This window comes from Pseudorasbora parva, chromosome 12 (genome assembly GCF_024679245.1).
Source record: "Pseudorasbora parva isolate DD20220531a chromosome 12, ASM2467924v1, whole genome shotgun sequence".
NCBI classification, from domain to species: Eukaryota; Metazoa; Chordata; class Actinopteri; order Cypriniformes; family Gobionidae; genus Pseudorasbora; species Pseudorasbora parva.
This window is the reverse complement of record NC_090183.1, coordinates 27,682,594-27,706,698: the sequence shown is the minus strand read 5'-3', so window position 1 is coordinate 27,706,698 and position 24,105 is coordinate 27,682,594. Positions and strand designations below refer to the sequence as shown.

At 36.6% G+C, this 24,105-nt stretch overlaps 1 protein-coding gene across 2 annotated transcripts in view; it reads left to right on the top strand.

Annotated features, from left to right (window-relative positions):
- The window catches only part of tbc1d23 (TBC1 domain family, member 23), a 31,537-nt gene that overhangs the window by 5,624 nt on the left and 1,808 nt on the right, over nucleotides 1–24,105 (top strand). The window contains exons 2-18 of one of the 2 annotated variants that reach the window (XM_067459656.1): nucleotides 630–744; nucleotides 1,177–1,282; nucleotides 6,613–6,817; nucleotides 7,385–7,508; nucleotides 7,817–7,941; nucleotides 8,897–8,943; nucleotides 9,053–9,156; nucleotides 11,369–11,491; nucleotides 12,066–12,158; nucleotides 12,332–12,502; nucleotides 12,601–12,643; nucleotides 14,168–14,274; nucleotides 14,902–15,038; nucleotides 16,008–16,052; nucleotides 16,877–16,965; nucleotides 18,363–18,498; nucleotides 19,251–19,445. In XM_067459656.1, the coding sequence (XP_067315757.1) occupies nucleotides 630–744; nucleotides 1,177–1,282; nucleotides 6,613–6,817; nucleotides 7,385–7,508; nucleotides 7,817–7,941; nucleotides 8,897–8,943; nucleotides 9,053–9,156; nucleotides 11,369–11,491; nucleotides 12,066–12,158; nucleotides 12,332–12,502; nucleotides 12,601–12,643; nucleotides 14,168–14,274; nucleotides 14,902–15,038; nucleotides 16,008–16,052; nucleotides 16,877–16,965; nucleotides 18,363–18,498; nucleotides 19,251–19,445 (1,965 nt within the window). The remainder of the gene's footprint in view (nucleotides 1–629; nucleotides 745–1,176; nucleotides 1,283–6,612; nucleotides 6,818–7,384; nucleotides 7,509–7,816; nucleotides 7,942–8,896; nucleotides 8,944–9,052; nucleotides 9,157–11,368; nucleotides 11,492–12,065; nucleotides 12,159–12,331; nucleotides 12,503–12,600; nucleotides 12,644–14,167; nucleotides 14,275–14,901; nucleotides 15,039–16,007; nucleotides 16,053–16,876; nucleotides 16,966–18,362; nucleotides 18,499–19,250; nucleotides 19,446–24,105) is intronic. The other variant, XM_067459658.1, reaches the window with a different exon arrangement.

Below are 24,105 nucleotides of genomic sequence, written 5' to 3'. Positions count from 1 at the left end.
CAAGATGGCCATTTTGACATAACTGTGTGTGTGTATATTCACAATGTTGAATTAGCCTATTAAAAGCATTCAGATATCGTGTGCCATATGCATATTGCTATATGTAAATTTGCGATATTTCGATAATTTCAATATATTGCACAGCCCTAGTGAACATACATTAATTTGTGAAGATTTTTTAATGAAATTTAAGGATGCATTTTATTGATCAAAAGTGACGGTACAGACATTTATGATGTTACAAATTATTTATATGTAAAATAAATTCTGTTCTTGTGAACTTTCTATTTATGAAAAATCATAAAATGATGGTTTACACAAATTAGCCGAACAACTGTTTTAAACATTGATTGTTACTTGAGCACCAAATCATATTAAAATGATTTCTGAAGGATTATATGACTGATGACTGGAGTAATGACTGCAGAAAATTCAGCTTTGCCATAACAGAAATAAATTACATCTTAAATTAAAATATATGTTTTCAATACCCTTCTGTTTTTGCTTGCATAGTTCTATGTAGGTAATGAAAGCATTTGATTTCAGAGCCCTTTAATGGGGTCAAAATCAAAGACTTCTGCTGATTGAAGACTTCTCATGTTTGCGTTTACTGTGTGTGTTTTCTGAAGGAATCAGGATCTGGCAGATGCTCTTGACTCGGCAGAATGTGATCTGGACGGTGATCAGGATGGTGTCATCCAGGTCCGAAATCTTCCCCCACCTCAGCGAGCCAAGTTATGGATGGTAAGTGTCTAAAGTCTAAATCGCTGTGTAGTCTCATGTGGCAAATATCTGAATAATGAAAAAGCTTTGGATGGAAAAACTGTACATGATGTGTGTTGATGACCCAAAAGTGTTATACGTAGAATACATAAGAAAATACATAAGAGATCCATCCAGGGCTCGGTTTCAAAGAAATTCCTTAGAGTCAATGGGTCCCAAAGGGCTTTAAAGAGCCTCTCTATCGATCAGATGGCCATTAAGGAAACTGTAGCTTAGCTTGGAGTGTAGGACCCTTTAAACTTCTACCCCATGGGAGATTAGCTTATATCTGATGGTGTGCTGATAGAGCCTGATAGAACTGTAGCTGTTTTCTTTGTTTAATTTCCCATACATGTTTCTTTTTTTTCTTTTTTCTTTTGGTTTCTGATGTCCAACATGTTTATGTGTTGACAGATTGCTTTGAACGTGTCTGGTAAAGGAGATAGTCTGTCCTCATGGGATGGGGCTTTGGACCTAGCAGAACAGACGCTTATTCACAGCCGCAGTCAGCAGATCATTGGTGAATAACCTTTGCACCCCTCACCTCATTTTCAATGTGCCATTTATATTATATATATATATTGGGGCTAAACGATTCCTCAAGTAACTCGAGTTACTCGAATTGAAAAAATCCTTGAGGCAAAATCATCTGCCTTGACGCTTCATTTAGTCCATTTAGCTACACACAGATGTTAAAGAAATACATTTTTTTTTTTTTTTTTTTTTTTTTGCGTAAGGACTCGGAATATGTGCGGATTGCGGTTATATCCGTGGTTCAAGTGGGTAAACGTCCCAAAAAATGCGGGTGGATTTTAAAAAGACACAGAAAGTGTCGCTCTTTAACTTTCGTTTTCAGCTCATGTCGAGATCAAAGACTGCAATGCGAGAGAGAGCGGCATCAACACTGCTAATATAATTTAGTCTCGCTATTTTTAAATGAAGACAACTGTGTGTTGAGCTTCAGGATGCGACGCTGAACATTCAAGTTTAATTCGCGGCAGTCCGCGCGTCAGCTGAGGAGATACGAGCAACTCCAAACACATGAACGCGATGGAGTTTGCACATGGATCACCGTCATTATGATGTGCGTGAAATCTTTAATGAGTATTTATATTTGATAATATCTTCGAAATACACCATTAAAATGTTCTCAACGCTAGGTGCAACAAACATCAGAACGAGCTGTTAATCGCGTGCGTGTGTGTGAGATGCGCATCGGTCATGCTGTTAAAGCTGCATGCTTTCATTGATTTGGTATTTTAAATCTCACACTTTAATCATATTTATATTACTACCAACTTAATAAAACAAGCTGTGTTACAATGATGGATGATTATCCGAATTAAATACAAACTCATATCTCTCACGTTTGCTCACGCTCCAGCGGTTTCTCCTCGTCTGCTTTAGGTTGTCAACCCTGTTATTTAAAACATGTAATTTTTTTTAAAGCAACATCATGCTTAACCTGAGGATTTGTATTTGTGATGATCGGGTGAGGGTGAATGGTTTGTTTTTAACAGCGGATTCGCTGATCCGCGCATCTCTAGGCCTACGCTTGTTCTTATTTCAAGTCACCTTCCTGTCCAATATTTTTTGCTTTTTACAAAAGCCACGAATCCTTCAGAAGACAGTAAATGTCATGCCTGAACTAAAGCTGAAACTTTTAAGTTAAGGTGCACAACATAGGTACAATGTTTAGGCATTATTGTTATTTATATTACTATTATTTTGGTTTATTGGCTGTAAGTTTAGTTTTAGAATGAACTATGTTTTTAAAGTCATTTGAAATAGATTTTTATATAATATGGCAATTGAATGCATTCAAATTGTTTAGTTTCACAGTTATTAATGTATGCAATTTCAGCAATAAAACATTTTTTCCTGAAAAGAAAACAAATTACAGCCGTTTCACACCGCAAGTGTGAGCGACGCGTGAGCAGCGCATATTTTTTTCGGCGCCCATGTTAATCAATGAGTGCATTCACACCGGGAGCAGGAGCAGCGCGTGAGCGTCGCGTGAGCAGCAGTGAAGCGGGGGTTTCGGCGGCGAGCCTATTTTTGCTGCGCTGCTGACGCTCCTGATGCTCAATTAAAGTAAAAGGACACGTTTAAAGGACAAAATAAATGTGATTTCAGACAAAAAGTGCCTAAAATGCACACAGGAAGCACGTGTAGTGTATTTGAACAATAACTGGAGTATGTCAGAAAAGAAAACGAAGAATAAAAAATATCTGTGGAAGATTTTATCAAATGATTATTCAGTTTGGGTGAACGTATTGTAATGATTATAAAAAATAAAGTAAACTAGCCAGAAAATATAACAAGCTTTCGTTTAGTATTTAATAGGCTATTCAGACAGGTAAAGGCGGAAAAAAAAAGCGAAAGCACACTTTTGATGGACAAAATAAATATAATATCACAAAAGCGCTCAATGCACACAAGAAGCACGTGGTGTGTTTTAACAATAACTGGAGTATGTAGCCTAATTAAAGAAAACGAAGAATAAAAATCATCTGTAGAAGATTTATTTAAACTAGTTTTAATTATTCAGTTTGGGTGAAAGTATTATAAAAATTATAGTAAACTAGCCAGAAAATATAATAATTTTTAGTTTTAGTTAAACTAGTTTTAGTTTAGTATTTAATACTCAGACAGGTACAGGCTCTATCATTGTGGGAGCCGCTGCTGTGACGCTGCACCAACGCTTCCAGTGTGAATACTCTCGCGCGTCTGCAGCTGCAGTCACGGTCTAGTTACGCTGAAGTGTTGCTCACGCGCTGCTCACGCTTGCGGTGTGAAACAGGCGTTAGATGTTAATTTTAAGATACCTGTCTTATTTTCTGTTATATATTTAGTATTACTTTTTAAATAACGAAAAAGTAATTATTATCCGATTACTTGATTAATCGATGGAATAATCAGTAGAATACTCGAATATTACTGAAAGAATCGATAGCTACAGCCCTGATATATATCTGTATTCATTAAAAAAAAAAAACTGTTACACAAATCCTGCCGAATGTTGTTCTACAAACAATGTTCATATTGAAGGCTATGAAAACAAATGTAGTGTATGAAGTCAGACATTTTACATTATAGGCCTGCTGGGTATTCAGAACAACGTGTGGCATATTGTACGTTCCGCACATTATTTCAAAATGTTGGTGTGTCTTTTTGCAGTTTTAAGACAGATACACTTACTGTTTTATAATAAGTTTAATTGTAAAGCATGTCTTTATTAGCAAACAATTTTTAGTTCAGGAGAACTTGTCTGATAACCACATTTTTTTAATGTAATGTTGTAATGCATCTACATCTAAGTATGTATTTTACATAGAAGGTTTTTTGGAGAATTTGTTCAGTAAACATGTTTGAAAGGTGCCCTAGAATGAAAAATTGAATTTACCTTGCCATAGTGAAATGATAAGAGTTCAGTACATGGACATCACATACTGTGAGTCTCAAACACCATTGCCTCCTACTTCTTATGTAAATCTCGTAAATCAAAAACACCACAGAAAAAAAGTGCTTGTCAACATAAACCCAACCGTGACGCAAGCATTGGGGATCATTTGTATGCATGCCCCAACATTTGCATCTGTCCAAACATGTTCATTGTCAGACGGAGCCGAATCATCAAACGACACTTGAGGATCGTAAAAATGGCTCTCATGACACACGTCATGTTCAGGCTGTGCAGGGGACTGTTGTTTATATATCAACAGTCATGGTTGAGGTTTATTATAATTGGATACCACAACAATTTATTTAAAAATCGTTTGTTTGTTCGGTCCATTTCAAGGAAGCTTTGCTCAGCATCTTAAACTGAAGAAAAGGGGCAACTATATTCCTGCAAGCAGTAAGTAGCCTAGTGATTTATCCACTTATTGACTAGCTGTTTAAACAATTTCTGATTAAATTGAAAGTTTCTCAGAGAGACTGCATTGTCTAGATAACTCAAGGTGCTAGTACAGTAACAATAGGAAATTTCAAGATTCTCGATTAAAAAAATTAATCTAATTAATTAGAGGCTTTGTAATTAATTAATCGAAATTAATCGCATTTTAATTGCATATAAATATTTGACCTGAGAACAGTGAGAAGTAATTTTTCAGATGGTTTTTAGTATACCATTGAATAATGACTGAATACATAAGCTTAATTAACAAAATATTGTTTATTTATTTCAGTCCGGCAGACCAGCGCAATGTTTGCCATTAAGTTTAGCAAAAGCGTTTTTGTGATATTTGATGCTCGATGTGCTGCGGGGAAACGCAAATTCCTTGTTTAGCTTGCACACAACCATTCTCTTGTCGATGCTTTCATCCTTTCGTTTTTTAAAACAAAATTTCCCATCCATGGGGCCAATTTAATTAATCTTAATTAACGCGTTAAAGTCCTGTAATTAATTAATCTTAATTAACGCGTTAAAGTCCCGGGCCTAATAAACATGCAATATCGTTGGCGAAAAAAGACTAGTCTAAAATGTAGACTGAATGACATTAAGCAGAACATCTCAAATGGAGATTTCTGAAATGCAGCTTACTTGTTTAGAGAGAGAGAGCTCGTGTGCATATGGTTGCTAGATTGGACATAGGTAAAACACCGGATATTATACAGGTTTTTTTCACAGAAAAGCTCTGTTTGCCGGATTTAACTACTGAAATCTGGCAACCACAAACATGCAAGCTCTTTTTCGCGCGCGGATGATCTGAAAACTTCAATAAACAAGTAAGCTGCATTTTATCAATCTCCATTTGAGATGTTTTTCTTAAAAGTGTCATTCAGTCGGTCTGTGTTCTGTCAGGACTCACGAGCCGCTTCGCAGAACTGCTGTGCTGTGAGCTGCTGAAATAAGCCAATCAGAGCAGAGTTCAGCATTAATATTCATGACTCTTCCAAATAAGGCAAAAACAGAGCATTACATCCTAGGGACTATTGTTTCAAATCATTCTAGGGCACCTTGAAGTTGGATTTAGGGGTGGGCGATATGACAAATCTTTTTTCATGAATGTGAGAGTTTATTTTACAATAATGTTATATATCACAATATAGTAATTTTTTGTTCTTTATTTTGTTATTAAAAATAATAAAAAAAGTCAGTTACAAATACAATAGAACAAAAATATCAATTAAATAAAGTTTAATTTTAAACATTTTTTATTTTAATTTTCAGTCATTTTATTTAATGTGTATTAAGAAATACTACAGAATAACCAAATGTAACAATGCATAGGCTTCATTGTATGAATTAAGTATAAATTGAGATTAAGGATGCAAAAGTCATTTAGACAAAAGCATTGAGTCTTTTGCTGTTAACATTAAATTACATAAATAGACAGTGTCTATGATCTAATAAACTGACACAAATCTAATGTTTTCACCAGGCTGTTTAAGGACATTTTATTCATTCACATATTGTCATGCTGGCCATCCCTTTTAAGCATGAAATTTAATTTAATCTTTAATCTGTAAATGCTTGTTATTGATCTTATTGTGATTTATCCACAATCGACTGCAAGCTCCCATTTTTTATAATTTGTTTTGTTTCAGTCACTATATCATAATGCGGAAGAAAAGATATATAATTTTTTCCATTTCATTGTGAATTTAAGTACAATTGAAAAATCCTTCCCCCCCCAAAAAATATATATTTTATGTGTATAGAATATTTAGTTAGTTAGTTCCTTGTTCTTTCTATAGCTGACATGGCAAGAACAAGGCATCAAGCAATGTGCTACTACTTTAACACAATAAAATAGCTTACAGTGTAATATAGTAAAATACAGCCCCATAAAAATCAGTAAGATTTTATCATGCTAATCTTTCATCTGCAATCTTTGCATATAGATGAGCTGGGGATACCAGTCGAGGAAGGGCGGGACCTGGTGTCAGATGTGGAGTCAGTGATCACCTTCTACTGCAAGTCCAGAAATGTCACCTTCACTCCAGATCTCAGCTGGCCACACATCCTCAAACCACTCTTGGGCTTACAGCTGTCCCGCAGAGACCTCTACAACTGCTTCTACGCCATCATGAATAAATACGTCCCACGGTAGGTGTCCTCTCATATAAAACAAAAAACATTTTTTTGCCATTCCAAAAGTTCCATTCTTACCCAATCCAGGATTTTATTTGTGCAATGACACAAGTTTAATTTGAGGTAATTTGATAAAACAATTATAATTATTATAATACAAAAATATTGTGTATCATGTATAAAATCAGAATGATCATGTCCATGATCCAGTTTTGAAATGTTCATTATTGCTCAAGGTTATACAATGGGGCGGCAGTGGCTCAGTGGTTCATGTAGGTTGTCTACAAACCAGAAGGTTGGTGGTTCAATCCCCGGTTCCACCTGACCAAGTGTCGAAGTGTCCATGAGTAAGACACCTAACCCCAGCTGCTCCAGACGAGCTGGATGGCGCCTTACATGGCTGACATCGCCGTCTGTGTATAAATGGGCTATAAATAAAAGCGCTTTATAAATGCAGTCCATACAATGCCATCAAGTTGGCATTGTATGGCTGAAAAGATCACTTGAAACACGGTTTGCAGAGGGAAAAGCAGGCTTTGTATCAGTTTCCTTGATTTAGTGTCAATTATCTGTCCTTTGCAGAGACTGTTTTGTGAAAGGACGACCATTTCACCTGTTCAGGCTCCTGTTGCAGTACCATGAGCCTGAACTCTGCTCCTTCCTGGACACAAAAAAGATCACTCCTGATTCCTACGCCATCAGCTGGGTTAGTCTTTCTCTGGTCTGTCTGAATAGTTTCTGAAATATTTGGCTTAGTACAGCAGTGTCCAAACCTGCTCGTGGAGGACCAACGAGCTTAGCTTCAACTCGAGCTTGTTTAACTGGTTCAGGTGTGTTAAATGGAAGCTAAAGTATGCAGGACAGTGATCGATTGGAAACCCCTGACTTAGTATATAAATACATAACTTATACATGCTATGGAGCAAGAAAGAAATGTATCAAATATCCATTATCCATTTTGCTAAAGAACTTGACTCTCATGTACTTTTTGTTTTACATTCCTGTTTCCTGCAGCTGGGCAGTCTCTTTTCTAGCCACTGTCTCCCTGAGGTCACACAGGCCTTGTGGGATGTTTATCTCCAACAGGCTGACCCTTTTCTCATCTTCTTCCTCATGCTCATCATCCTTGTCAATGCCAAGTATGTGAAGTTTAGACTCTTCAGCGCATCAGTTGAGTAAAGGTGTCCTATTATGCTCATTTACAGGTTCATAATTTGGTTTATGGCATCTACTAAATATGTTCATACATTACAATTTACATTGTTGCAGCACCTGTTTTCACCCTCTGTTGGATTTTTTTTTAAAACCCACCTTCTGAAAAGCCGAGTCTGCTTTGATTGGTCAGCTGCCCCAGTTTGTTATACAGTAGTTGGGCCACCACTTAAAGAGTGTAATGGGAATGTAATGCCCTTACCATGACCTGCGAGTAACAGCTCCGGAGACTTACTGTTACTACGCTAACCACGCCAGTTTAATAATAGTCTGATAATAACAGTCCAGAAGAGCACCTGATCAACCTGAACCACCTTAACAAGCACAACTTGTGCTGGATGTTTCACAGTGGTAATTATTTTATACCTCTTTACATTTCAGGTGTGATATTATAACTGTTATTTTTATCATCCGGCCTGCATTGAACTGCATGGTTCAGAAAGCAGTCGTTAGAAAAACGGTGAGATCACATCAAAAGGTTGTGATTTGTATACTTCTAAGGAATCATGTTAAAATAGTAAATGTATCCACTGTTTCCTAAGTTCGTCTGCCTTCAGATGGAAAAAAAAAGCTCTTGGACATGAAGACAACACATAACTAATGCAACCAGGTCTTTTTTTCTGTATGTCTTGAGCAAGATTTATTTAAATGAGAAATATTGACAAGTACATGTACGTCCAGAAAAGTGCTGATATAGAGAATAACTGCCTTTGGAGTGAACTTTGTGCTTTCTAACTTTGCAGACATATTTCATGCTCAAACAGCAACATTACATGGTAAAGAAAGTTGAAAATGTAAAAAAGCATAATAGGACCATTAAAATAAATAAGGCAGTTCATTCAAACCTGTTTAAGATGTTTATCCTTGTTTTATGACGTCCAGAGACGGCATTCTTTCCCAAGAAGGAGATGGCAGAGAGGAGATAATCAGTAAATTTTTTGATGCATTATTTAATTTACAAACACATTACAAAAACATTACATTGTCCTGGTTTACAAGTGTGCAGCTGTCATTTTTGTAATGTTTTTTTCTTTTCAGAAATGCTGGTGCAGTCACCGGCATTACTAGAGGCAGAGGACATTGAAGACTTGTTCTCTTTAGCACAGTATTACAACAGCAAGACGCCTCTATCTCTTAGAAAGGTAAGTGTTACATATAGCTGTGTTCTTTTGGCCGGGTATTACCAACTTCTTAGAGATATAATGCACATCACAATTGATCAGGAACCATGGTGTATCACAGTGACATCATTTAATAGCATAATTAAAAGTTTAAAAATCACTTTTGGCTGTTTTTCCACCATCAAATTTAATACCTTTTAAACTATTTAAAGGGTTAGTTATACCACTTAAGATATTTGGACCCACTTTATATTAGGTGGCCTTAAAGGTGGGATAAGTGTTATTTCAAAACCGTTTTAGAAAAATGACACGGGCCGAGTGGAATAACAAACTTGTAGCCAATCAGCAGGTATGGGGCGTGTCTACTATTGATGGTGAGAAGAGCTCTCGCTCTGTGCACATCATTATTCAAAACACACGAGTCACACATGACGGACATTAGCCGACAACTAGTCTAATATATGCTGCTTGACTATGCTCGTGTGTCATGTTCGCTTGTTAGTCCATTTGCGATCGTATTGTCTCACTTCAGTGATGATAAAGACCCGTTCATTTCCACACCCTATGGAGCATCTAAATCTCCTCACTGTGTCCTTCAAGCATCAGCTCACACAATGTCTCCGACAAGTAAGATATTATACTCCTAATATATGTTTGCTTACTCTTTTCATGATCTATATAACCCTTATCCAGTCATAATTGTATTATGTCGTCGTGCTTGTGTTCTATCGAGTTGTTCATGAGAACAGTTTGATCGCTATCTCTAATCTTGTCATAATTGTAATATAGGGGTGTGTTTGTTTTGGTGATTTGAAATATCAACAATGGTTACCATAAAGCACCTACCCCACCTTTAACTACTATGTACAACATTATAACTAATAATTTGATAAAATGCACTTATTGTATACATACATGTTTTTACATTGTACTTACATTTGAAAAAATACCTGCATGTATTTACATTTGTAATTAATTTCTGTAGTTACATTTGTAATTACACAGTTGGCATTTCCCACACCTAACCCTACCCTTAAACTTGCCCATCCCAACACACCTGTCCCTAACTCTACCCGTATCCAACCTCAGTATCAGCAAAGGTGTTTTGCAATACAATTTGGCCACCTTATATAAATCGGGCCAGATATTTTATGTCCTTACATTTCACAAAATTGTGGACCTGCAGGCAATGTTCCCTCTGATTTATTTTCTCCCTGAGCAAAACTTCTCAATTGGGTGGACATTTTGGTCACATGAGCAAAAACATTCTTTATATCAGATCTGTACAGCATATGTAAACACACACAAAAAGTGCTTTCTTCATGCAGTTATAACTTTTAACTTAAATGTGCCGTTTCTATTTTATTTAACCCTTGATGTAACTTAGTGATGTGTTATATATATATAAAAAAGCAAAGTCAGATGAAGCACATTTTAATTTGACTGAGATTTTGTTTGGCTTCTTTTTTTAAAAACTTTGTAATGGCAGATCCCTAAACAATCCCCTTGTGAGATCAATTCTTTATTAGACTTAGCTTATAATATAATTATAACAGCCTATAGTATAATATAAAAACTAACTGAAGTCTTTAAACTGATAAAGCCTATTATCCACTTCAGCTTAGCACCCCACTTTTGAGTACAAATTTGCATATGTCATACTTGTGATGCAGAGCTGAAGTGGTTAAATCAGTTTAATGCTTAAATTTGTAAAAAATAAATAAACTAAAGTCATTAAATAGATTCAATAGCTAAGTATGTTCAAGGGAATATGTGAACTCTTCTATAGTTATCTAAACACCTCTGAAACCCAAACCACACACACATCTATTTAAACTGATGTGTTACTGATGTGTTTTGAGTTTGCATGCTACACTTGGGGTGGGTGTAACTGTAAATGTCTGTTTTGTTACCATGCTGTGTGTGCCCATCATCAGTTATTTCCACCACTTAATCAAGCCATTCTTCTTTAATACATGATGACGTCTTACTTCAGGTCTTTGTGTTTCACGCTGTCTCTCATATTGAGCTATTTGGACCGCAAACATGACTCGCTGCCACTCACGCCATATCATTCTCTATGAAACCTGTAAACTGCAATCACTGGTTCTAACACTATAGCGATACTACATACAACACTATCGACTGTACTATAAAATATTCAAACTATCAAGCCATGAGGTATTACATACTATATGTAGTTGCTATTTTATCTTGTTGTATGTGTGTGCAGGAGAACCATAATCTGTTTGGCAGCAGTCTGGTTGCCCTGAAAGAAGAGGACATGGACCTGAGTCAAGCGCTTTGTCTGCCTGTATCTGTCCCTGAGATCCTGCAAGCCAACCAGCTACAACCTGTGAGTCTCTGCTCCAAGATTACTGTTCAAAAGACTTCTCCAAATAATCTTTGATGATTAATGTTGTTGATCAGGACTCAACATTAAAGGGATAGTTCAACCAGAAATCAAATTTGTTATTTACTAATTTTACTCCCTCATACCTTTTTTGGAACTATGGCAAATTCATATAATTTTAATGTTTTCATGTTATTCATGAAGCAATTTAATCAGTTAAGTCTTCTGAAGAGATTTGGTCATTTTATAAGCTGAACCGATTTAATTTAGGCTTTTATTCACATATAAACATTGATCATCGCACATACATAAAGCACATCAAATATGGTAAACATGCTTGACACGTGAGAAGAAACCTTTGTGTCAAGCATGCATGTTTGAGCTTCTGTTGACCACATTTGATGTGCTCTATGCATGGAAATAGCAACAATAAAACATGCATCTGACCTTAAAAAAATAGACATTTTCTAACCATCTTTCTGACAGCTGTGCATCAGAATCATCAACATAGAATCAGTTTTCAGCATGTGATGCCCTATTTCAAGTGATGTTATTCTTGTTGTTTTATGCTGCTTAGGAGGGTGTAAGGTTTTTTGTAGTCGACTGCCGTCCTGCAGAGCAGTACAATGCTGGTCACCTCTCTACTGCCTTTCACTTGGATTCTGACCTGGTAAGAATTTTTCGAAAATGCAATTGCATTTGTACATATTAGACCTAATATGAAATGGTCAAATAGAGATCGGTTTCCTTCAGATCCACTTTGTTTCCACAAAAATGCAATGTTTTTTATTTGTAGATAGATTCACATCAGTAATAGTGTAATGAAATGGTATTGGTTCACAGATGCTCCATAACCCCTCTGAGTTTGCCCTGTCAGTGAAGTCTCTTCTGGAGGCACAGAAGCAGTCTCTAGAGTCAGGCTCTGTGGCCAGCGGAGAGCATCTGTGCTTCATGGGCAGTGGACGGGAAGAAGAGGACATGTACATGAACATGGTGCTTGCCCACTTTCTACAGGTCAGAACTGTGTCTGCTGCTATATATTGAATTTTTGTGTAATTTATTATTGAAAGAATTTCATAACTATTAGAATTTTTTTTTTTCTGTTTGTCTAGAAAAATAAAGAGTTTGTGAGCATAGCAAAAGGTGGATTTATGGGTAAGTACTATTTTCAGTTGCAACATTAACACTTTTCTAAACTTTCATTTGTCTAGTACTGTACCTTGTGGCCAGATTTGGAAACAAAATATAATTGATGAATATAATATCAACAAACAATGAAATAAGTAAAACGAAAGCAGTAAAAATCTTTCCAAACAAAGATCACAGCAGAACCATAACGCATCTCACAGCAACAGTGTGTTACTGAATGATTCAGTGTTTTGAATGAATTGGTTGAATCAAAGATTAAAGGTGCACTATGTAGGATTTTTGCTGTAAAATATCCAAAAACTACTATGCCAGTGTTATATATTTGGATCAGATGAGGTCAGAAATGGCGCCGGCGACTGTCACATCAAAAGTCCCACTGCTCGTGAGCTGTTTTGCGTTAACCGAGTCCTTATCCCAATTCTTTTCCACTGGCTGTGAGATGAAAACCACTTCCCAAGATTCTGAGCTTGGCGTCATCAAGCTACGGCTTTGTTTTGAATTAGGCGCCCTCTAGTGGAAGAGAAAGTTACATAGTGCAGATTTAAATAACCTATTCGTAAACGACTGCAGCCCTGTCCCAAATGGCACATTTCATGTGCACTTTCGGTCTTGTGGATTTATGGCCGCTGCATGCAGGTGTTCGTTAAGTCTGCAAGACCTTCTTTAAGCTTAAAGAAGGGTGCCCGTGGGCGCCCCCTTTGCGGCTGCTATGCGCCCTCGATGCACAATTCCATGAGCTACTCAGATGACTTCTGTTCTGCAGTCAAAGCAGCATTAAGTCATGAAAGTGCGGACTCAGAGGAAGGCCATAAGGGTTTAGGATGCCGTTTGGGACAGGGCCTGTCTCATTCTTAAATGAATTAGCCGTTTGAATCGTTTGAAATTATGACTCAATGCCTTGCTGCCACCTACTGGTCATTTAGTTTCATTTTTTAAACATTCTTTCCAACATTTATTATTTGTATATTCAAAAATATTTAAAACAATGTCATAACTTCATCATTAATTAATTCGTAAATTATTTAATTTGATTGGTAACAGTACTATAGAGTCTTATTCAAATTTAATTTATAGATCAAATTAAAGAATATTTAATGACAGCTAAAGCATAGCCTATGCTAAGATTATGGAAAAAGCTGGTTGAACACTGGTGAGAATATTGCTTCAGAATAAGTTATATTTACAACAACAACAAAACAAAAACAATTCCGGACAAGCACATTTTTGTGAATGACATTTATTTGCTCCAAGAACTAGCACGTGAGCCGGCTTCATGTCGATCCCTATATGTTAATTGTTTATGGAACTGTCATATGAAATCAGTGTCATTTTGGTATTCAGGAAAACAGCACTTTTGGTGATGTTGCTTAACTATATATATATATATATATATATATATATATATATATATATAATATTTATTAACTATGTATACACATACTTACAATCTTATCAGCAGTTTTGCATGTTTACAGCAGCATTTTTTTGTGCTGATGAGACTGACTGCTTTTTTGTTTCTTTTATGCTCAGCATTGCAGCAGCACCTGGCAGATATTAATGTTGAAGGGCCGGATAATGTTTATATTCACTGGATTGTGAGCACCTCAGGATCTCACAGTAGCCTCAGCTCAGCTGATGTGAGTTTTGAGTGTGTGTGTGTGTGTCTGTGTGAGAGAGTGAATGATGCCCTTTACATCATCAGGTTGTGCATTAAAGCTGTGCTACTCATTTACATTTGTGGCCCATGTTCTTCCTCATCAAGATTTTCTTAATCCATTTTCAAAATATTTATGGTACTTCTCTGAAGATATATCCACCTTTTTACGTAAGAGCATGTATGGACATTTTTATCTTTCTGCTTCCAGTTACTTTAGCTGTACAAGAGAAATCTGTTGACTGCTTGATGTTGCAAAATTGTAATATATTATAGACATTTCTTATTGTAATTAAAAACATCGTATGTAGCTCAAATAGTTGTACTGCTTACTGCACTATTCTTCTAGGTAATTGTTTATAGTGGCTGCTGAATCTGCAGTCTCCACACATTCACAGGAAACAGCTTACTTCCCTTTTGAAAAATAAGCTGAATATCTGTAGCATATTCCTTTCTTTTTCTTTTTTGGGTGGCATTTAGTCCCATCTAGTGGACACTGTATGTAAAGCAAGCCATTCCATCTTTCAACTTCCATTGTGATAAGCAAATGTCTCTTTAGTCTTGCATTAAGTTTCCAAAATAATTCAGCCCATCTCTTATATTGATACAGGGGGAACTGAACAGCACAGATGGCAAAGGCGTTAAATCACTTGTCAACAAAATGACTTTTGCACTCAAGTCAAAGTCAGTTAATGTAAAGGAGAAGGTGATCAGCTTCATTGAAAACACTTCCACACCGGTGGACAGGTGAGCATCTTCAATCTTCAGTTTATTGAACAGGCATTCTTTCACATCCTTCTCTGTAGATATGTCCGTCTGTGGATTCAGATAAAGCAGAATTTATCCGATTTTTTATTTATTTATTTAAATTAGTAGATCTCTTTTGATTTGTTTAGTTATTTTAAACCCCTTAAAAAAATAACTTAAAGGGATAGTTCACCCAAAAATGAAAATTAGCCCATGATTTACTCACTCTCAAGTCATCATAGGTGTATATGACATTCTTCTTTCAGACAAACATAGTTGGAGTTATATTAAAAAAAATGTCCTGGCTCTTCAAAGCTTTATAATGGCAGTGAATGCCTGTTTCTGTTTTGAAGTCCATAAAAGTACCTCCATCCATCACAAAAGTGCTTCACACGACTCTGGGAGGTTTATAAAGGCCTTCAGATGCAAAGTGATGTGTTTGTGTTAAAAAAATTATCCATATTTAAAACTTTACAAAGTAAAATAACTAGCTTCCAACAGACGGAAGTACGCATCGATTTACGGCGAAAGGATAGACCCTGACCTGACACGTGATGTATTGATGAACGTGGCAGTACAGAGGATGGAGCAAAACACAACAGAGCTCATGAATTAGAAGTCTAAAACAAGAATTTTTCAAGAGAAAGGTGGAGGATTTCGATAAAGGGAAGAGGGGCTTGGATTGTTGCCCAGCCCTATTTGTTTGAACCGCAAGAGGCGACAACTTGCCATACTCCTACATCCTGCGTCATGGGTTATTCTTTTGCCATAAATCAACTTGCATAGGCCAGACGGTAGCTAGTTATTTTAGTTTTTCAAAGTTTTAAATATGGATGGCTTACACAAATGTTCATTTTTGTGTGAACTATCCCTTTAAATATTACATAGAGGTGTTTATTTAAAGTGATTGATTTTCTGAAGTTTTCCTTTTTTATTCCTCCCAACCTATGCCCTGTTATTTCACACTAGAATGTCTTTCAATCTACCCTGGCCAGAAAAGGGAATACTGGATCGGTAAGACTTCATTACTGTTTGTCTGTGCCCCCTTCAGCGTGCATCTGGTTTCCGCAACTTGCCCTCTCAAGGTGGCGCTGTCAGCTTTAGCTCATTGTATTAAAGATTAAATGGCACACTCATGTCTGTCTAACACCATATGCATCTGCATCTACAAATATCCTATTCAAGTCTTTTGAATTTCCTGTTTCATGCTAAAATTCTTCAGAGAATATCATCAGAGTTGAGTAATATTCTAGAATTTTTGATTTTTGTCATTCACCACCAGACATTCACATGCATGTATAGTAGAATTTACAAATACCACAAATGGTGGAAGCTGTGAACCACAGGTCTTTTTGTTACTTTATGACCTCTATCACTGCATTTGCCACTTCGTGCCTTTCTTTGTTTTATGCCAGCAGTTTCTGTCTCACAGCCTGAAGTCCTCTTTGATGCCCCTAACTTGTGTGCAGGGAGACTGCAGTCCTTTGTCTTTACACAGATTTGATCACTGCTGTGGAAGGCTAGGGCAATTGATTTTAATGTTAAAGTTGTTCAGTTTTACTGTTAAATGGACTCCGTCTTAAAAGATTCACTTTCTAAACTCTGGCCTTTCACACTGTGATTCTCATCCATGTCAAAATGCAAACATGTTGATTTTCCCCTCTTCCAACTAACAGTACTTGCCTTTCTAATCCTAGAGGAACACCTCATCTCACCTCCATGCTCTTAGAATGCCTGTATTAGGACAAGGAAGACAATGCTGCTGTGAAGGACAAACCTTTATTCTTCTAGTGGCTCTTGTAGGTACTTTTAATGTCTTTTCTTTTTTTTTTCTTTAGGCATGTAAGCAGCAGTGATCGGGTGGGGAAGCCATACAGGGGTGTGAAGCCTGTTTTCAGCATCGGAGATGAGGAAGAGTATGATACAGGTGAATACACCGGTCCATCAAAACCAGGGACATTCAACCTGCTCCAGGCAACTCTACTAGCTCTTTCCTGCAGTTTAGTTTAAACTCCAATCATACACACATTAGCTGATGTTTGAAATGAAGCTGAAATACTACATGAAATGTGTAAACTTGAACTTAATCGTTTCAATTAGTTGAACTTCCATAGCAACTTTTCTCATTTTCAATTGCCGAATCACTAAAATTGAAATAAAAATAAATAAAATCTAAATAGAAAATAAGAAAAACGAATCAAATTACAAAACGCCATAACAATTTCTAAAATGTCACTAAAATAAAAGCTGATTCAAAATTTTAATACACACTATAATAGTATATTAATAATACTAAAAGAGGAGAAAGAGAAAAAACTGACACATTTAAGCTGGAAAGAAATTCAATAGTATCACTGAATTTATCCCATGTGACAAACAAACTAAAATGTTTTTTGTGGAAATCTTTACATTGGATGTTACTCTCCTATTCCTGCCATGTCATACTGGTTCACATACCTTGCTTAATAGAAATTATGTTATGAAAAAGTTATTATAGAACCAAAAAAAAAAAAAAAGGTTTTATTACTAAATTAACAAAATAACCTACCCTTTATCCAAGACAATATTCAAAGGTCCTGTAGCAACTACTACTGTAATAACTGCACATCATTTCTATTATGTACATTTTTATAAAACAGTACATTTTTGAAAAATAAAAGCTAGTCTTAAACTACCTGCAAAATGCAACAATTAAATATTTATATTATTATTATTAATGTTAATAATGTTTAATAATAATAAGGTTTGCATGAATATTTAAATCCGTTGCATTTTGCAGGTAGTTTAAGACTGTATTGTGAGGGAATACTAATATTTCTGTTTTAAAAGCTATTACAATAATGGTAATATGACATGTTTATAACGTAAAACATTTCTTATTATGTAAAAATCTTATTACATTATGAGCACTTTTTTTACTTTGAGAAAATTATTACATTATGAACATATACAATAATAATGTAATGCGTATTACATTTATGTGCAGTTTTTACATTATGCAGTTATTACATTGAGTTGCTACAGGCCTTCTTCATAAGCTGACATGTATCCCTGTAACTTGTATAATGTATTATTTATATAATTATATAAAAATGTAATGTCAGTTTAATCTTGTTCATTATTTCTTTTTGGACATGTGTGTTTTTTTGTTAGCAGTTAATTAAGAGTAATTACATAGCTACAATGAATTTGTTGAGTCCTCGTACCCCAAGCTGAGAACCACTGTACTAGACCTAACTTCTAGATATTGATAAATTCAGCATTTGTTACTACACTCCATCTCATGTTTGGGTCCCTGTGTATTTCCTCATGTTTCCCTTTTAGATGAGATTGACAGTTCATCAATATCAGACGATGACAGGAAAGAGATTGTCAATATACAGACTTGGACCAACAAACCAGATGTCAAGCACCATATTCCATGCAATGAAGTTAAGGAGACTGGACACATGTTCCCAAGGTGAGGCCACATTGATAATGTACAATAATGTACATACGAGTATATCTGCGTTATTCAGAGAAACCTCGCTGTTGAAGCTAAAACAAAGCTTTTCCTAATCTATATGATTGAATGCATTTAAGATTAAATTAAATTGTATTATATAATTTTATATATGGATTATATAATACAATTAATGTACTATACTTGAATGTAATTATAGTTATGTTAGGATGAAATATAACTTAACATGATTATGAAGCCATACACAGAGTAAGTTCTTTTTGTGCACACGTTGTTTCAGTTCTTATGTTTTTTGGTAAATTTAGGGAAAAAATTATAACAACCTTTGGTGAATTGCGATTTTATTCTTAAAATCGTTTCTCACGCACAAATTTGTGCGTAAGCATGCTTAGTGAAAGAGACCCATTATCATTTCTGTCTTACAATAATTCTGTAGTTAGTGCTTCAAATGAAGGTTGTATCAATTACATAATTACACCAGTAGGTGGCGACAAGTGACAAAAATATATTTGTCATTGAATCATTCAAGAGATTTGTTCAAAAATATTCTGTAATGAAACAAGTCTTTATGTGCAAGTCATTGAAACTGTTTTTATTTTATTTTATTTTTTTAATGATTTTGAATGAAATATTTAGTTTGGTATTCGGAATAGTGAGAGAACTGTGATCTCTATTAAAAAAAAAAATTGGATTCTCAATTTGCTCTAGTGCAAATTATGAAGGGTAATTATTTTTTTTATTTTCCACAGCCATCTACTGATCACTGCAACACACATGTACTGTTTGAGAGAGATTGCCGCCCGCAAAGGTTTTGCTTACATCCAGTCCAGACAGGCCCTAAACTCTGTGGTGAAGATCACCTCCAAGAAGAAGCATCCAGAACTCATCACTTTTAAGTTTGGCAACAACAATGCTGCAGGAGTGGAGATAGTGGCTGTGGAGAGGTACGGTGACTATGACAAGGACTACAAAAAACGTTATGCATTTAAACTATTCACATTACCTTCTGGTCACAGTATTGTTTTAGTATTATTTATATACTATTGCTGTTTTTATTAATATTTTGAATTGGCACTTTCAGTTTTAATTTAATTCTATTTTTTTTTTTTTTCCAATTGCGCTCTTGCCATTTTTATATGTTTTCATACGTTTTCTTTTTTTAAATTTAAAAATTACTATTATAATAATTCTATTTAATATATGTTTTTTTGTTTGTTCAGTTTTGATTATTACTTAAAGGGATAGTTCACCCCTAAATTAAATTTCTGTCTTTAGTTACCCTTATTTCGTTCCAAACCTGCAAGATCTTTGTTCAGCATTGGAACACAAATGTAGATATTTGTGATGAAATGAGAGCTTTCTGACCCCTCCATAGACGGCAACACCACGACCACTTTCAAAGCACAGAAAAGTAGCAAAGACATCATTAAAATAGTCCATCAACCTTAAAGGGATCCCCTGGTGTTGAGACTTGTATGGCTTAATATAACATAAATGATGTTTCTTACTGAAATATGTAGTAGAAAACCCATGAAAGATCTACGTTATTTAAAAAATCGATTTTATATTTGGACCATGGGCGGCGCCATTTTGTTTGCGTTCTAGGTTGATGACGTAGATTGGTTGAACTCCTCAATCAGCTGGCGTTACCCATAGCTATTTTTACCACAACGCAACTCGAAAATTGTTTCAGAGTTAAACAAAACCAATGAATTGCTTTGTAATTGTACTTAAAACACACTCAAACATACATGTGCACACAAACTCACCTACACAAACAGATCGGCGGCCGGGCACACACATCTGACAGTTGTCTCAATCGAGATGTTGGGCTGCTCAGTCTCCATGACAGGGGCTGAATCTGAAATCGACCCCTATACCCTGAAATAGGGCATTATTTGAAGGGACGGCCATTTGTAGTGTTGTCCGACATCATAGTGGACATGTTCGAGTGCAGTCATTCAGTCTCACGTTGCACCGCAGTGTACAGCCGATTTACAACAGCTGTCCGACTTCACGCACCCAAACATACATGTGGACACAAACTCTCTCGCTCACACAGACTCACACACACCCCAACAGATCGGCGCAAACACACACACACACACACACACACACACACACACACATATGAGGCGCGAACAGATCGGCGCGAACACACACGCACTGCGTGCGCGCATACATCACTATTCCCTAGGGGTGTGCATTGGCACTGCCTTCACGATTCGATTCGATTACGATTCACCAGGTAACGATTCAATTCAATTCGATTCTACGATGCATTGTGATGAATCAAAATTCTACTGCACACAAAGCAAATTTTTCATCAGTCATGATGCAATACAAGCAGATATTAAACAACAGATTGTATTGGCTGCTATGTGTCTCCTGTATCTTTAACATAAAAGTTATTAAATAAAATAAAATGTAATTAAATAAAATGCAATTAACCCTTAAATGCATGACTGTTTCACCAAACATTCTTACATATTCAGGTCGTTAGCGACCCGGATCTATATTTAACATGGATAGACCTCTACCTGTCGTGATAATATATAAAACTCCTGATTTTAGAGTAACAGCTACAGAAGAATAAAATAAAACCTATTTCGTTACCTTTTGGAGCTTGGAAGGATTCAGTTTGAGCAGATGTTTAATACCATCATCATATGACCTCGTCAGAGTTTACTAGTATATTCAGCATCTGCTCATATTCGCGATCTCGAGCATATTCTCCAAACTCATTTTCAACGTCTTCAAAATCAATATTTTGATCACTGACAGCTTCTTGACCACATCCATCATCAAGAGACAGTGACACTAACATATGATTGTGTTTAGTACTTGCTCTCTGAAGTAAATCACTAACCCATTTCAAGTTTTGCAGATTATAATTATTGTTTCGTTTTCTGTCAGAGGTAACTATGAGTGAAACGTCACTTCATCATTGGGTATCAGACATTGCCACCTTGTGGAATAAAGGGGAATTGCACATAATCGATTATGGCACTTTGCCGCATCGATGCTGAATCGTTCATGCCCCGCATCGCGATGCATCGCCGAATCGATTATTGTTGACACCCCTACTATTCCCTGTGTTGATATCATAGATAGACTGTTGATATGCAGTAGATTAACTGTAATGCCTAATGTATCCAGCAGAGGGAAATATCTAGGTAGGATGATGGGATAAGTTAACGTGAGGAAGAGAGGCAGGATGTTTTGGTGATGATGCATGGGATTGGTTTGTGCATTAAAGTTTGAGCACGCTCAGTGAATTAACCTCAATCTTTAAACTTTCACTTTTAAGACACAAATTACTTTCGCTACTTTTGTTCCCTAATACAACTTGAAGGAGTGAATGAAGACGATCGAGTGCGTGAAGTCGGACAGCTGTTGTGTGTAAATCGGCTGTACACTCGTTATTGCGGTGAACGTGAGACTGAATGACTGCACTCGAACATGTCCCTAGGGTTTCGGACAACACTACAAATGGCCGTCCCTTCAAATAATGCCCTATTTCAAGGTATAGGGGGTCGATTTCGGATTCAGCCCCTGTCGTGGAGACTGAGCAGCCCAACATCTCGATTGAGACAGCGCAGTCTGTTAGGTGTGTGTGCGCGCCCGCTGATCTGTTTGTGACTTGTGTAGGTGAGTTTGTGTGCACATGTATGTTTGAGTGTGTTTTAAGTACAATTACAAAGCAATTCATTGGTTTTGTTTAACTCTGAAACAATTTTCGAGTTGCGTTGTGGTAAAAATCAAGGGGGTAATCTAGTGCTCGGAAAGCGTTCCACCCCTAGGGGCTGCCATTGCTAACCAAGCCATCACCTGCTGTTAGAATCCCATTGACTCCCATTCATTTTTGAGTCACTTTGACAGTGAATAACTTTACATCTGAGACGTTTAAAGACTCCATTTGTCCATTGTTTATTTCTAAAGAAACACGACAATGTATAAAATGCTCCATTACCTTGTATCTTACACTATCGCCCCGCAGAAGCTGTTTTTGTAAAAATAGGCTAACGATTGCGTCATAACCAACGCGACTCTGTCGCACAGTTGAGAAATTACCGTATAGACCTGAGGAGACGCTCGCAGGCAATCTTTTACTGTCTATGAGACAGTCGGGGGGACGTGGAGACATGTCCTGGAGACTAGTCTGATAAAGTCAAGGGGGAAGAATGGGGAGAAGCCGATAGTGAGCCAAAAGCAACGGGAGAAAATATTTAAACAACGTGATCCAGCTTACGCTTTCCACATCTACTAGAAGACTCACAGCTGTCAGACAGGAGGCTCACGTCACCTCTACGTCGTCAAGCTCAGTCTGAGCCTGCGCAGTTCGCTCAGCCATCAGGAAGTGAGTGCCCCTAGGTTGACTTCATTCTGTTGAATGACGCCGTTGACGTCAATGGGAACGCTCGGTCCATTTCTTTTACTGTCTATGGTAAAAATAGCTACGGGTAATGCCAGCTGATTGAGGAGATCAACCTAGAACACAAACAAAATGGCGCCGCCCATGGTCCAAATATAAAATCGATTTTTTAAAATAACGTAGATCTTTCATGGGTTTTCTACTACATAATTCAGTAAGAGACATCATTTATGTTATATTAAGCCATACAAGTCTCAACACCAGGGGATCCCTTTAATGTCACGATGCGACGAGAGTACTTTTTGTGCACAAATAACAAACAATAATGACTTTATAAAAATCAATGCATATGGTGCTCAGCCAGTAGTGAGCCAGCATTCTGCCGTAGATCCTGGAAGTGCTGCACTGTGTGAAGAGCCCAACAACATGTAGGGTGAGTGACACGGAAGAGAAGATATTGATGAATAAAGTCGTTCTTTTTGTTCGTTTTTTGTTCACAAAAAGTATTCTCGTCGCTCCATAACATTAAAGGATAAATCACGGCTGTCTATAGCCCTATTCGAACGGTAATTGTTTCTCATGTGGATGTCCGTTAAAATAAATTTGCATGCCACCTCAGTGATAAAACTTGTGCATTCGGATGGCGATTTATTCTTGGTGGTGGAGCGAGTTTTGTGATCCTGTGCACCTGCGAACGCTGCTCACGTGGTCAGTCTAATGATCGTCTGCTGTAAAAATGTCATATGCTTGGAATAATAAGAATAAGATTTAAGAAGAATTTAATAATAGGAAATCATTAATGATTTATTTATTTAGATATCCTGTTTAAAAATAGATATAAATTTCATTTTAAAATGTGTAAATGAGTGGATTTAGGTTAATAGAATGCTACAGATTTAACCTATATAACGTTAATTACTGCCATTTCACATGTTTGCGTGTTTTTCTTCTTTTTCTCCTTTGAGCGGTGATGAAAGATTTTTCTTGTAAATACTTTCCAGCATTTCGGTAAGAAAAGGGTAGGCTAGAAAATGCATCCATACTACAGGGAAACGCAGCGATACGGTGCTCCGTAGTGGTCAAAAACTCAGAGATGTGCCGGTCTAAAAACACAAGGTAATTCGGCCGGGGATTTTTATGCGGGTAGTGGGAGGAAAACACTGACATTTTGGATTCGTGCGGCAATAAAATCACAGACTAGCCCCTGTAAATTATGAAAATACCTTACG